The sequence below is a fragment of the Neofelis nebulosa genome, chromosome X (assembly GCF_028018385.1).
Source record: "Neofelis nebulosa isolate mNeoNeb1 chromosome X, mNeoNeb1.pri, whole genome shotgun sequence".
Lineage (NCBI taxonomy): Eukaryota > Metazoa > Chordata > Mammalia > Carnivora > Felidae > Neofelis > Neofelis nebulosa.
Genome location: NC_080800.1, coordinates 12,155,923 through 12,168,492, shown reverse-complemented (window position 1 = coordinate 12,168,492; position 12,570 = coordinate 12,155,923). Strand labels below are relative to the sequence as shown.

Genomic DNA, 12,570 nt, shown 5'->3' with positions numbered 1-12,570 from the left:
CGCATTCAATAGAAATACTTTGATCCAAAACTCCAGGGTTTAAAGGCGGTGTCTCATCCCAAAACGTGACTAAATGGCCAGCGTATTCAAAGGACATACACAAAAGATAAAAGAAATAAATCCCTGTTGTACTTACTTCATAGCCTTGCTAAATAAGGACACTGTGTACATTCCCACCTGGCGGGAATTTCTAACCATAAATGCGCCTTCTTTTCCCTGCAAAGGAAGCAAAGTGTGGAAGGAACAGAGAACATTTTTGTTATTCTTGAAAACTATAGGTGGTAGGAAGATCGATCTTTTAGGTCCGTGTTAAAGGTCACTGACGGTATAGGTCATCCAACAGCTGGCGCAGAGGGGCCCCACAGCTGACCTTTCGTCCTCTCACTTGGCTCTGAGACCTACCCTGTGTGCTCTGACTCTCCCTCTCCTCTTAGTTTCTAACCCCCACTGGTAATTTTCTCTCTCTCTCTCTTTTTAATGTTTATTTATTTTTGAGAGAGAGAGAGGGAGAGAAAGATAGAGTGCGAGCAGGGGAGGGGCAGAGAGAGAAGGAGACAGAATCTGAAGCAGGCTCCAGGCTCCGAGCTGGCAGCACAGAGCCCGACGCGGGGCTTGAACTCGTGGACTGCGAGATCATGACCTGAGCCGAAGTCGGATGGTTAACTGCCTGAGCCACCCAGGTGCCCCAGTTTTCTCCATCACAGCCTGACGTTTCAATCTTTCAGAAATAAAATTTAAAACCACATATCACCGTATCATGCCCTTAGAAGGTATTAGAAAACCAGAGATGCAGAACAAATCGTTTGTTAAAGCCCCATGCTCCACTGGTCTTTCTTAATGACTTGTGCTAATTCTAAGCAGATCCGGATTCAGAAAGAGCAGATAATAGCCTGTGAATGTGACAGGATCCCGAGTTAGGCGGTGAGGCCACCACATTCTCGCTAGTCCCCCTCAGAGACATCATTGGTGTGCTTTATTAGGTTGAACTGTATCAAGGCGTCATTTGTGCAGGGCAAGAGTTTGCTCCTGGTGATTTCATGCCTTGAGTAACAAAACCAGGGAGATTTATTCCCTATTACATCTGTTGTACTCTGGTTTAGGTGCTAATGAGCAGGGTCGGCGTTGGGCCAGCCGGTTGCAGAGATGGCCCCCCAGTAAATCATGCCCCCGACTGTGGCCCTGTGTACCCCCTCCCGCAGGGAGGCTGGGGCCGGGCCACGTGACCTGCTCTGGCTAGCAGGGCATTCGCAAGCGTGCCCAAAGCACAAACTCAGCAAGTGCTTGTGGTGAACTACGGGGCCCTCCTCTCCTGCCACCTCCTTGAGGTCACCATGCTGTGAGGAAGCCCACATTAGCCACGCGGAGCAGGACTGTGGCACCCCGTTGACCGCCCCCTCCCCGTCCATCCACCGGCTACATGCGGGTAGCTGAGCGGCCCCAAGCCAGACCTGCCTCAGGACTGCGGGCCTCACGGAAGGCTGAGAAATGGCCAATCTGGTTTCAAACCACCGATACTGGAAGCAGAGGAAGCGGCTAAATGGCAAGGGCCCGGTACCCCAGGGGGCGGACCTCATGATGACGTGACTGTATGGTTAGCCCCTCGCTTTCTATGAGAAGCGGGCTTCCCCCCCCCCCCCCCCGGGCCCAGCGGGAGAGAGTCTTAGAGGCTACTGTAAAAACTCGACTGTTTACCTTTTGTCTCAGTAACTGCTCAGACTGTGACCTGGAGATGTTACCTGCAAACCAGCTGCAACGAGAAAGAATTGCGTATTTGAGAGTCAGTGGTTTTTGACTGCATCGCTGATGACCCCACCTTCTGGCGGGTCAAAGGAGGTGTCGGCCTCCCTCGGGGACTTCCCAACGTGACTGCTCCAGAGAATCACCTGAGGAGCTTTTCAAAAATACAGATTCCGGAGTCTCCACCACCTAACGATGCTTGTGGGGTGGGGCCCGCATGTCTGTATTTTCACACGGGCTGGCGCTGACGAACCGTTGGCCTCCTAGCTGGTCCCTAAGTTCTGTGTTTCGCTGTTTTGAGCGAGAGCCAGAGATTAGACCGATGAAGAATATCCCACTGGGAAAGCTGGGGTTGCCAAAGATGAAAGTTCCTGTCTTTGAACTGTATGTTTTTCTTTTACATTTTTAAAAATATTTATTTATTTTGAGAGAGAGAGCGAGAGAGAGCACACAACTGAGTGGAGGAGGGGCAGAGAGAGAGGAGACAGAGAATCCCAAGCAGGCTCTGCGCTGTCAGTGCAGAGTCCAACATGGGGCTCGATCCCGGGAACCGTGAGGTCGTGATCTGGGCCGAAACGAAGAGTCAGATGCTTAACCAACTGAGCTACGCAGGCAGCCCCTCAACCCTATATTTTTCTTGTAATAATCTGATAGAGGCACCCTTTATAGCATCCACTTTCAAAGCAAATGCTTTTCTCACAAATCTTTTTTATTTGCAGGATAGCAATACATAAGCCCCTGTGGTTATATTAAGACAGTAAGAGTTATAGCCACCCGAGAAAAAGATGATGTGGGATAGCCGGGTGTAATCTTTAAATACTGCCTGTTTCACTGAGTTAGCCAAGAGCATCACGTCTTACTTTGTGTGGAGAGCTCAACAGTCCACAGAGTTGTTTCTCACGTGGGATCAATGATGTCTGTAGTCTTTTGGCCTTGGCAACAATGTCATACTAAGGAAGCGACCAGGGTGTGAGGTGGGAGGGGGCATGGGTTTGGGGCTCACAAGGACCCTCTGGCTAGAAGATAATACCCGAGGAGGGAAGAAATACCTGAGGGTGAGGGTGTGCTGTGGGGGGCAGGGGACGGAAGTGTCAGCTGGTGGGCAGGCTAATGAAGTGGCAAGAGCCATCAGCCAGCTTGGAGTTCTGGGTTCTAGACGTAACTTCCTAATAAGTAGTTGTACGGCTTTGGACAAGCCACTTAGCCTTTCTTGACCTTGGAATTACCCATTTGTAAGATCAGGACGAGGGTTGAATTTGAGAAGTTTAAAAGTCTCTTCTGAAAAACAAGGCTCTTCTAATTCTACCTTTATAGATACTATATAATTAAAACTTGAGATATTAACCGATCATTTTATTACTCAATATTTTAAGCTAATCATAGCTAACCAAGAGACTCCTCAGGGAACATGACTGAGGATACATCCCCATGGGAGATAGAAGACAGAGATGGTCAGGAAGAAGGAGAGAAGCCTGGAGAAGCAAGGTAACATTGTGAATAAGCCCCTCCCCCCCATACGCGCATGTACACTCTGCCTGTGTCGTCATTTTGGTGGGGTCTGACTCTGTTTTTAAAAAAGATTTCAGTATGTCAGTGTCAGAGCAGCAGAGGCTTAGGCCTTGCCCTGAGGTGTGATATTCCATTTAAACCTCAGTGACTCAGCCTTCAGTAGAACAGAATAAAATTGCTCATGAAGTTCTGGCCACAAAACAAATGCTTCAGGGCCACTGATAGAGGGAGAAGCTGGGGGCACCAAGCACAGTGCAAGGGGCTGAGCCCCAGATCACACAGCCCTCTGGATCTGATTTCCCTGCGGCGTGTCTTTGACTTTGAAGAGGGCAGGTCTTTCCTGATGGATTCCCCAATGCACACCTCTCATGCACCATTTGAATTTAGAAATGATGCAGATAGAGACTCTGTTTATGGTCAGATCAGGACTTTCCAAAGCAAAGGAAGACTTCCAATTCATCGAAATGCTAACGACTAAAACCCACAATTAGAAGGTCACTCCCTTTGGTTGTCATCTGTCAAAGTGCTATTATCTTTGTATATTTTTTTTGTTGTTGTTTGTTTGTTTTTCAACTGACTAAGAAAGCCAGGGGCCCCCCGGGTCTCTTTTTTTTTATTTAATTTTTTTTAATTTACATCCAAATTAGTTAGCATATAGTGCAACAATGATTTCAGGAGTAGATTCCTTAATGCCGCTTACCCGTTTAGCCCATCCCCCCCCACAACCCCTCCAGTAACCCTCAGTTTGTTCTCCATGAGTCTCTTCTGTTTTGTCCCCCTTCCTGTTTTTATATTATTTTTATTTCCCTTCCCTTATGTTCATCTGTTTTGTCTCTTAAAGTCCTCATATGAGTGAAGTCCTAGGATTTTTGTCTTTCTCTGACTAATTTCACTTAGCATAATGCCCTCCAGTTCCATCCACATAGTTGCAAATGGCAAGGTTTCATTCTTTTTGATCACTGAGTAATATTCCATTGTGTATATATACCACATCTTCTTTATCCATTCATCCATCGATGGACATTTGGGCTCTTTCCATACTTTGGCTATTGCTGATAGTGCTGCTAGAAACATGGGGGTGCATGTGTCCCTTCGAAACAGCACCCCTGTATCCCATGGATACATGCCTAGTAGTGCCATTGCTGGGTCGTAGGGTAGTTCTATTTTTAATTTTTTGAGGAACCTCCCTACTGTTTTCCAAAGTGGCTGCACCAGCTTGCATTCCCATCTTTGGATAATTTTTGTGCTGGTGTTTCTCACTTAGTTTGAATTGTTCCATCAGAGGCTTTCCTGAGGGTGGATGTCGGGGAAGAAGGTGGAGATAAAGGGGAGCCAGAAGGTGGTAAAAAGGCCACGCTGTGGAGGTTTAAGGCATACAGCCTGTCTTCCCTGATGTGGCACGGATGGCTAGGGCCAGGCTGGGTTGGAGGTAAGACAAAGAGTCGAAACAGTGACGTGTACTTCATAAAACCTCTCACTGTACCTAGAGGCAATACATCAGTGACAGCACTCATACAAAGACAGAACTAAAAACAGTATAATCCTGGTGTTCGAGCAACTTAGCCGCCATTGGGTAGTAGGTGTCTAAGAGACGCAGTCTGTCCTATCACTCCTGCCTCTCCTTAATGCCACTTTTAAATAAAGTTCAGGGGACTTATTTGTCCCTATTTGTAGAAGGATTCAGTCTTAGATGTTGGAAAGGATCCTAACGGCCCCTCAGGCCAACCTGTCTCAGTATAGTTGGGGTGATCACACATTTGTATTTGCCCAGAAGAGTCTGGTTTGTGCCTGATGTCCAGGTGCAATACTTTTTTTAATGTTTATTTATTTTTCAGAGAGAGAGAGCATGAGCCGGGGAGGGGCAGAAAGAGGGGGAGACACAGAATCTGAAACAGGCTCCAGGCTCTGCGCTGTCAGCACAGAGCCTGACACAGGGCTCAAACCCACGAACCGGAGATCATGACCTGAGCTGAAGTCAGATGCTTATACAACTGAGCCACCCAGGCGCCCCAGGTACAATGTTCAATAGTGCACTGTTTCTCTGTCTAAATGTCATATCTTGTATCTACGAAGACAAAGTGAAATGAAGGGAACTCCAGGTATACGATAAATCCGATGAATATGTATAGCTAGGTTAGATGATCCAGATTGAGGAAAAATATTTCCCTTAGTAACAATCTAGCTCATTATCACCTGTCATCCAGATAAATGGCCCAGAACCTCACATGAGTTTACCCCTGTAAATACAGCCTCCTGAGCAAGTCCCAGCCATCTGCTTTAACGCCTTTGGGGAAGAATAGAATAGAAACATCTATGTTAGTTTTAGAGGAATACAGAAGACTTTCAAAACTCACTCATAGTCATCCAGGTTTTCCTCTTCTTCAGATGAACTTGACTCGGGGAATCCCCTTAGGAAGAGAGGAAACAACATGAATGCAAAAAACCCACCAAGAAATAATGCAATCACCTAGCAGTGCAATATCAAATCCCTCCCTGCTTTCACCCCGTAAATAAAATTTAGACCCTTAGGGTTCCCTCTTTGTACCTGGGGAGGTATCTGCAAAGCGAAGAGAGAACCACTCAAAAGTTGAGCTCATGCCCAGTTTAATGAGAAAATGGCTCTTTGATACGGGAGGCCCCCAGGAATGTGGGTTTGTTTGACTCTTTTGAAGAGCAGGCTCATGAAATAGATGAATGCCTTCAGTGACAGCTGTAGTATAACATTAAAAAAAGCATCTGGGTTGTGTGGAGAGCAATTCTTAGAGAAGAGTTACTCAACTCTAGGTGGTTTTTCCTCCTAGAGATGCCCAAGCCACGTATTCCACTGTTCATGCTAACACCAGTGGATATCACGACCAACGGACAGGACATATCAGTGCGAGGAGAAGTGTAACCCATGAGCCATCGGCTCAGACCAACTTAAGGTTTCAGAGGGGCAAATTATGTGAATTTTTTTGGTTTGCATTTACCTTAAACATGAAGTCTAGCTGCAAAATGATTGCAAATGTGCTTAGTTTTCCTGCAAATGGAAGCAAATCCTAGGTGTAAAGGAATATCTGAATTTGGTTTACCATGACATCTTTGAGGTGCTGTGATTTACGACAGTCCTTTCCCTCTGGTTGCCACATGCGAAATCTTCACTGCTACGACAAAAGATACGTTTCGTAAATTTATGTTTATTTATAAATGTTAAATGACACAAATAGTTGTGTTAGATATCTTCTAGCTTCATTTAACATTTTGGCCTGTCCATTTCACTTGGTTTGGGAATTTAAGCTAATGAGTCATTTTCACATTTTTGTCCTTGCGGGGACCCCAGTAACCAGCAGTAGTTTGACAGTGTTCCTAAACGAAAGAGAACTGTTAGTAGAAAAGTTGGATTAATAAATCATCTTGGGTGGGTTTGCCCTGGTTTTCTTACAGATATGCAAGCATTCGGTCCCTTATATATTTTAAAATGTAATTTTCCTCTTGGCTGTTGCGATTGCAATTAAAAGCCTTGAAAATACTCAACTTCTAACTCCACGTGGACACACGTGCTCCCGCAGGATCTTCATCACCCTCTGCCCTGTGCATCATTTTCCCTCTTCGTCTTGGGCGTTAAGCGGAGCATGAGGAAGTGCCTACCTCTCCAAGTCTAGAGGCTGGTTTGTTTGGAATGTGGGACCTATTTCCTGCTTGCCTTCAGATCTCAGGCTCTTTTTCAAAACCACAACACTGGAATGCCTCCCTCTCTGCCTTCCAAAGAGCTTTGCTCACTAGCGTGGCTTTTTTACTTCCATCTCTTCATAAGACAACTCTTATTTTACTTTATTATTTTTTAAGTAGGCTCCGTGCCCAATGTGGGACTTAATTCACAACTCTGAGATCAAGAGTCATGTGCTCTACTGACTCAGCCAAGCAGGTGCCCCACAAAGCTTATTTTAAAGCGCTAAGCAATTTATTTAGCTTTGATGTTGTTTTTAAGAACACGCGGAGAATGTCCATTGATAGTGTATCTCTTAGGTTTATCTGTATAATGGAACACTACATAGACATTCAAAATAATCGGGTAGGTTGCACAACAGTGAGAATGTACCTAGCGCCTCTGAACTGCACACTTAAAAATGACCAAGATGGTAAAATGTAGGTTATGTTTTATCACCATTCAATATTTTTTTCAAATTAAGACTTAAGTATATCCTCATGTATTTAAATAGGAAAAAATGTCCAAGATCTGAAGTAATTCTCTATACACAGTAACATGTTCCTACGGAACATTCTAGAGCAATGTATGCTGGATATTCTGCAATTCATGAAAGCATGCATTATGTTACTACTCAGAAAAAATTAAAAAGCACTTCAAGCGAGGATAATTGATAAAAAGTATTATCTACTTACATGAGCTGAGAATCATGGCTGCATTTTAAAAATTCAATCTCCATGAAGACCTTTTAGCAACTATCATCATTCACTCACCGATGTAATGCTACTCACACAAAGAAGTGATTAATCAATTCTTTGTTCAGATAACTAGCTTTCTCAAGTTCTAGGGAAAAATCCAAGGTCAGGACTAAATCTTGGGGGGTGTCAGAAAAACTCAGCAGTCAAGATAAATTGTGTTTTCATGAAATATTTTTTAAATAAAAATTCATGCAAAAAAATCCATGCTGAATGACATGTCGATATTTTCAATAAAGGTAGGATCTGGCCATCCAGGGGTTGGGGGCCCTGCCAAGCTCCTGTGACTCAGTGGCGCTGACTGCTCATTTGAATACTGATCACTTTCGCCGCACACCTTCCTCGGCAAATCCCTGGGGCTTCCGGCAGCGAGGGGACCTGGCACAAAGTTGACGTGACACCCACTCTGCTAGGATCTGCGTCTATGGATGGTCTCCTTCCACAGGAACACTGGGTTGCGGGCAAATAAATGTAACACATCCCCTCAGGCAGCTGGTGTAGATTAACACACCGGGATTCTAGCTCCACTTTGAAACGAGAGGTACCACAACTTGTTAAACCGAAAGCAACTACAGGAATTCCCTCACATTCTTCCAAGTTCTCTGTGGCCCAGGACTGTATCGTGGGTACAGTGAGGCATTTGCTTTAGATAAAAATGATGAGGATGGAAAGAATAAAAGAATCAGAGCCCGAGGGAGAAAACAAAGAAAGGAGAGGCCCGGGGAGTCAGAGAGATGTTGTGCTCCTTGACCCGTTCTCTGTTGTCTTGTGATTCAATTCGGTCTTTACTGAGCAGCACGGATGGGGCTGCTTTGGTCCCTGGCGGGATGCAGTTTAGGTGCTGCCTTCGAGGCAGTTTTAATTCTGCCTTTAGGCGGCATCTTTTGGCTTAAAAATGTGAGAAGACCTGGGGCACCTGGGTGGCTCAGTCAGCTAAGCGTCCGACTCTTGATTTCGGCTCAGGTCATGATCTCAGGGTCATGAGATCGAGCCCCTCATGGGGCTCTGTGCTGACAGCACGGAGCCTGCTTAGGATTCTCTCTCTCTCTCTCTCTCTCTCTCTCTGCACCTCCCCTGTTCCCACGCATGTACGTTCTCTCTCTCAAAATGTGAAAAATTTAAAAAAAAACCAAAACCCAAAAACATGAGAAGGCCAGTCCTGTCAGGAGAGGTGGTGGTGTACATCTTGAGAGGGCAGCCGAAGCCTCGCCGGGAGTGTTACTTGTCATTTGTAAGCACATTACAAAAGTTAGCCCACCCTACACGGTCTCACGTAAAGGATATATTTTAAAGATTCCGAGTTCTGGCACATAAGGTTATCGGGGAAAGGGGGAGAGAAAGAGGTGGGAACAAAACGCACAAGTGTTGCTTAGCTCACAGTTGAGATCATCTAAATGGAAAGTCTATGCTGTTCTGTCCCAGTGGGGCTGCCGCTGGCCCAGGCTCCCAGTTCAAGCACTGAGCGTTTCCTGAGAGGACAGCCCTAGCACAGCCAAGGCCTACATGGACAGCTTTGAGGCTGGGGTCCAAGGCAGCGAGGTAACCTCTATCCTACATGCGGGCAGCTGCACGAAAAGCTTAAGTTTACCTTTTCAGTTTTCTTACTTGCCACCAGTCAGGGCAGTCTTCTCTTGGAATATGCTGCAAATTGACGTTTAGCTGGGAGCCATAGTTTTTCTTGGAGTCACTGTCATACTGGGCGACAGTGGTACTTGAAGATGCTTCATTCATTTTGAAAATAGGAACCGCTCGAGGAATCTTCAGCTTTGGAGGAGAAGAGATTTTAATATATCAGAGTGAGGCACTGATTTGTGCACTGGGAACTAACAGGCCAAGTATATCAGCTCTTAAAAAGGCTAGAAGGAGGGCAAGAAAGAAAAGAAAGGAAACTATGAAAGGAAGGAAGGAAAGAAGGAAGAAGGAAGGAAAGAATAAGAAAGAAAAGGAAAGAAAAGGAAAAGAAAAGAAAAAAAGAGAAAAGAAAGAAAAGGCCGATACTGAGAATTGGCAAAGATAAGGACAGAGCAACCGGAATGCTCACGCTTTGCTGGTTGGGGTGCATAACCACACTGAAGAGCTGTCTGCAAGATCGAAAGCTGGGTGTGCACATACCCTATGATCCAGAAAGTCTATATGCACACCCAACATTGAAATTAAAAGACCTGTAAAAGAATGTTCACAGCAGAATTATCCCAATTAGATAAAACCTGGAAAGAACCGAAATGCCCATTAAAAGGGTAAAAGAATAAACATATTTTATACTAAGCAGAAGATGCTACCCTTCTGGCCCTGAAGATGGAGGAGAGGGCCAGAAACCGAGAATGTAGGTCGCCTCTAGAAGCTGGAAAAGAAGCTGGAAAAGGCAAGGAGATACATTTTTTCCTCCTAAAGCCTCTAGAAGGAATACAGCCGTGTGGGCCCATTTTATTTTAGACTTCTGACCTTCGGCACTTCAAGAGAATACATTCGTGTTGCTTTAAGTCACAAAATTTGGGGTAATTTGTTACAGCAGCAATGAAACTACCACGGTGGTGTCCTCACACAGTAGAATTGTATACAGCAACGAAAATTGACTACAACCATACCCTAAAGTCATAAGACAGATAATAAATGGCTCTATGCTTTCAGATTCCATTTATATAAAGGTCAAAACCAAGCAAGTAATCTATGAAGTTATAAGTCAAGCTAGTGATTACTCTCGGGGGGATGGAGTGACCAAAAAGGAACATGATGGCACCCCTGGGGTTCTGTGACGTGCTGTTCCTTAATTTGAGTGAGAGTTACGCAGATGGGTTCCGTTTGTGAAAAGGCATCAAGCTAAACACGTAGGACTTGTATACTTTTCTAAGTGCATGTTATATTTCAGTTAAAACTTCACAGAACAATGTATAAGCTCTCAATTTAATTTTTCATACTTGTATTTTTACTTTTTTTTTTTTTTTCAGGGATCGACATCCTGGAAATTTTAGTTATGCAGGACACTGCTGTTTATGAGCTATGCCGTGGTTCTGCCCAGAGATAAATGCAGTGGAAAGTTCCCTAAACGGAAATCTGAACAGACGGGCTAGAAGGTGGATTTTTAATTTCCTCAGCTCCGCAAAGTAAGTTCTCTCCTGAATGTTCTGATAAAAACGAAACAAAGGAAAACATGCTTTTCACGATACTCGCTCTGATCCCTGATCCCTTAGGGCAACTTACAATCAAAACAGACTTAGAAACCCTTGACCACTGATGTGCCGGCCTGATAATCTTCAGCACATTTCCCAAACAATTCCTGGCCAGAGATTAGATGCAGTGGTTTCTGGCTCCTAAATTATCCCCAGCTCTTAGATTTGTTTGAAATAAATTGTATTGGATTAGAATTTGCATACCATAAAATTTACCTTTTATCAGGGTAGAATTCAGTGACTTTCAGTAAATTTGTCAAGTCGGGCAACCACCACCACAATCCGGTCCAAGCACCTTGCTGGCACTCCTGTGGGGCCCCTGTGCACATTAGCGGCCTCTCCCCATTTCCATCCCGGCCCCACTCCTCTCAACCTCTTGTCCCTGTAGGTTTGCTTATTCTGGACATTGCTGTTAGGTGTTTTACAAGGCCATAAATTCCAAGCTTCAGGACTAGAGCATGGACGCAAACCAAAATAGCAATGTTGCCGATAACAATAAAACCCTCAAGCCTTCATAACTGTATTAGTTTCCTTAGGCTGCCATAACAGATCGGTACGCATCTAGTGGATTAAAACAACGGAAATTTGTTCTCTCACAGTTCTGGATGCCGGGGGTCCACCACCAAGGCTTCAGCATGGCTGTGCTTCCTTTAGAAGCAATTGACACGATTTAACCTACTCCAGTAGTGGATTTCTTTTTGTCCCGCATGTTGGTTCACAAAAATTATATGGTTTTGACTTGGAAAGGGAGAAGTGTGTGTGAATGTGTACCGCTGAAAATAAGTACCCAAGACACCAGAGAGGTGATGGATGGGTAGAGACCCTCCTTTACTTTGAGGACGGCTTCCAGAGGATCATTGGGAGGCCACTTTATGTGTCCTCTGGCATGCGAGGAGGCTGACACCTGCCTGGGAAGCCGAAAAGCAGGAGCGAAGGCTACAAACCCAGGAAGGCAGAGCAAAAGCAGAGCAGCAGCCTGTCGTGTGAGGCACAGTGAGCCACAGACTGTGGTCCTAACCAGAGAAGTCCAGGTTTTGTTTGTTTTCCTGGAGGCCAAGTCCACGCTGGGGAGAGGGTTGGCTGGGAGCCATCTTGAAAGGAACTCTTCCTCAGATGGGTGAATTGGCTCAGCAAAATGCGAGGACCAGAAACCCAAGAGCTAAAGGTGAAGACATTCCCTCTGTCATAAAACTACATTTGGATCTGCGCTCTCGCGGCAAACCCACACAAGTTGCCCAGAGGCTAAAGAATCAGCACTGGAAAACTGTCTCACCCAGAAGCCACCCCTGCTGAGTCATGATGGGATCAGCCACGTATAACTGTTTTTCATTAGCCCCCCTCTTCCTGGGGCCCAACTGTGAAAGAGTCAGAAATTTCAGCTTCTTCATGACCCTCACCCGAAGCAGGCTTCCATCTGAGCCATGTGAAGGGGAGGAGTTGTCACTCAGAGTGATGTTTGGAGTGGTAGGATTATAACATCGGATGGGACAATTTAGAGGTTCTTCCCATGACTACGAGTCATTGGGAAATTTTATTTCAAAGGAGAGTGACCAGAAAACTGGGGCATCTCCTGGAGATTCTGTTGAGAGACAGAGAACAAAAGCACACCAAGTGGCTTTGAAGGGATAATGGAGGGAAAGACTTAGGTTAGTTTCTGCTTGTGCCCATTCCTTCTCTAGAATATTCACATGAGGCCGACTTGGCCATGCTGGTGCTG

General features: G+C 45.3%; 1 protein-coding gene across 4 annotated transcripts in view; it reads right to left on the bottom strand.

Annotated features, from left to right (window-relative positions):
* The window catches only part of BMX (BMX non-receptor tyrosine kinase), a 52,761-nt gene that overhangs the window by 23,505 nt on the left and 16,686 nt on the right, over positions 1-12,570 (bottom strand). For 3 of the 4 annotated variants that reach the window (XM_058713452.1, XM_058713449.1, XM_058713451.1), the window contains exons 7-11: positions 9,275-9,450; positions 6,318-6,389; positions 5,601-5,654; positions 1,693-1,747; positions 137-216 (exon numbers count right to left, since the gene is read on the bottom strand). In XM_058713452.1, coding sequence (XP_058569435.1) covers positions 137-216; positions 1,693-1,747; positions 5,601-5,654; positions 6,318-6,389; positions 9,275-9,450 — 437 coding nt within the window. The remainder of the gene's footprint in view (positions 1-136; positions 217-1,692; positions 1,748-5,600; positions 5,655-6,317; positions 6,390-9,274; positions 9,451-12,570) is intronic. The other variant, XM_058713450.1, reaches the window with a different exon arrangement.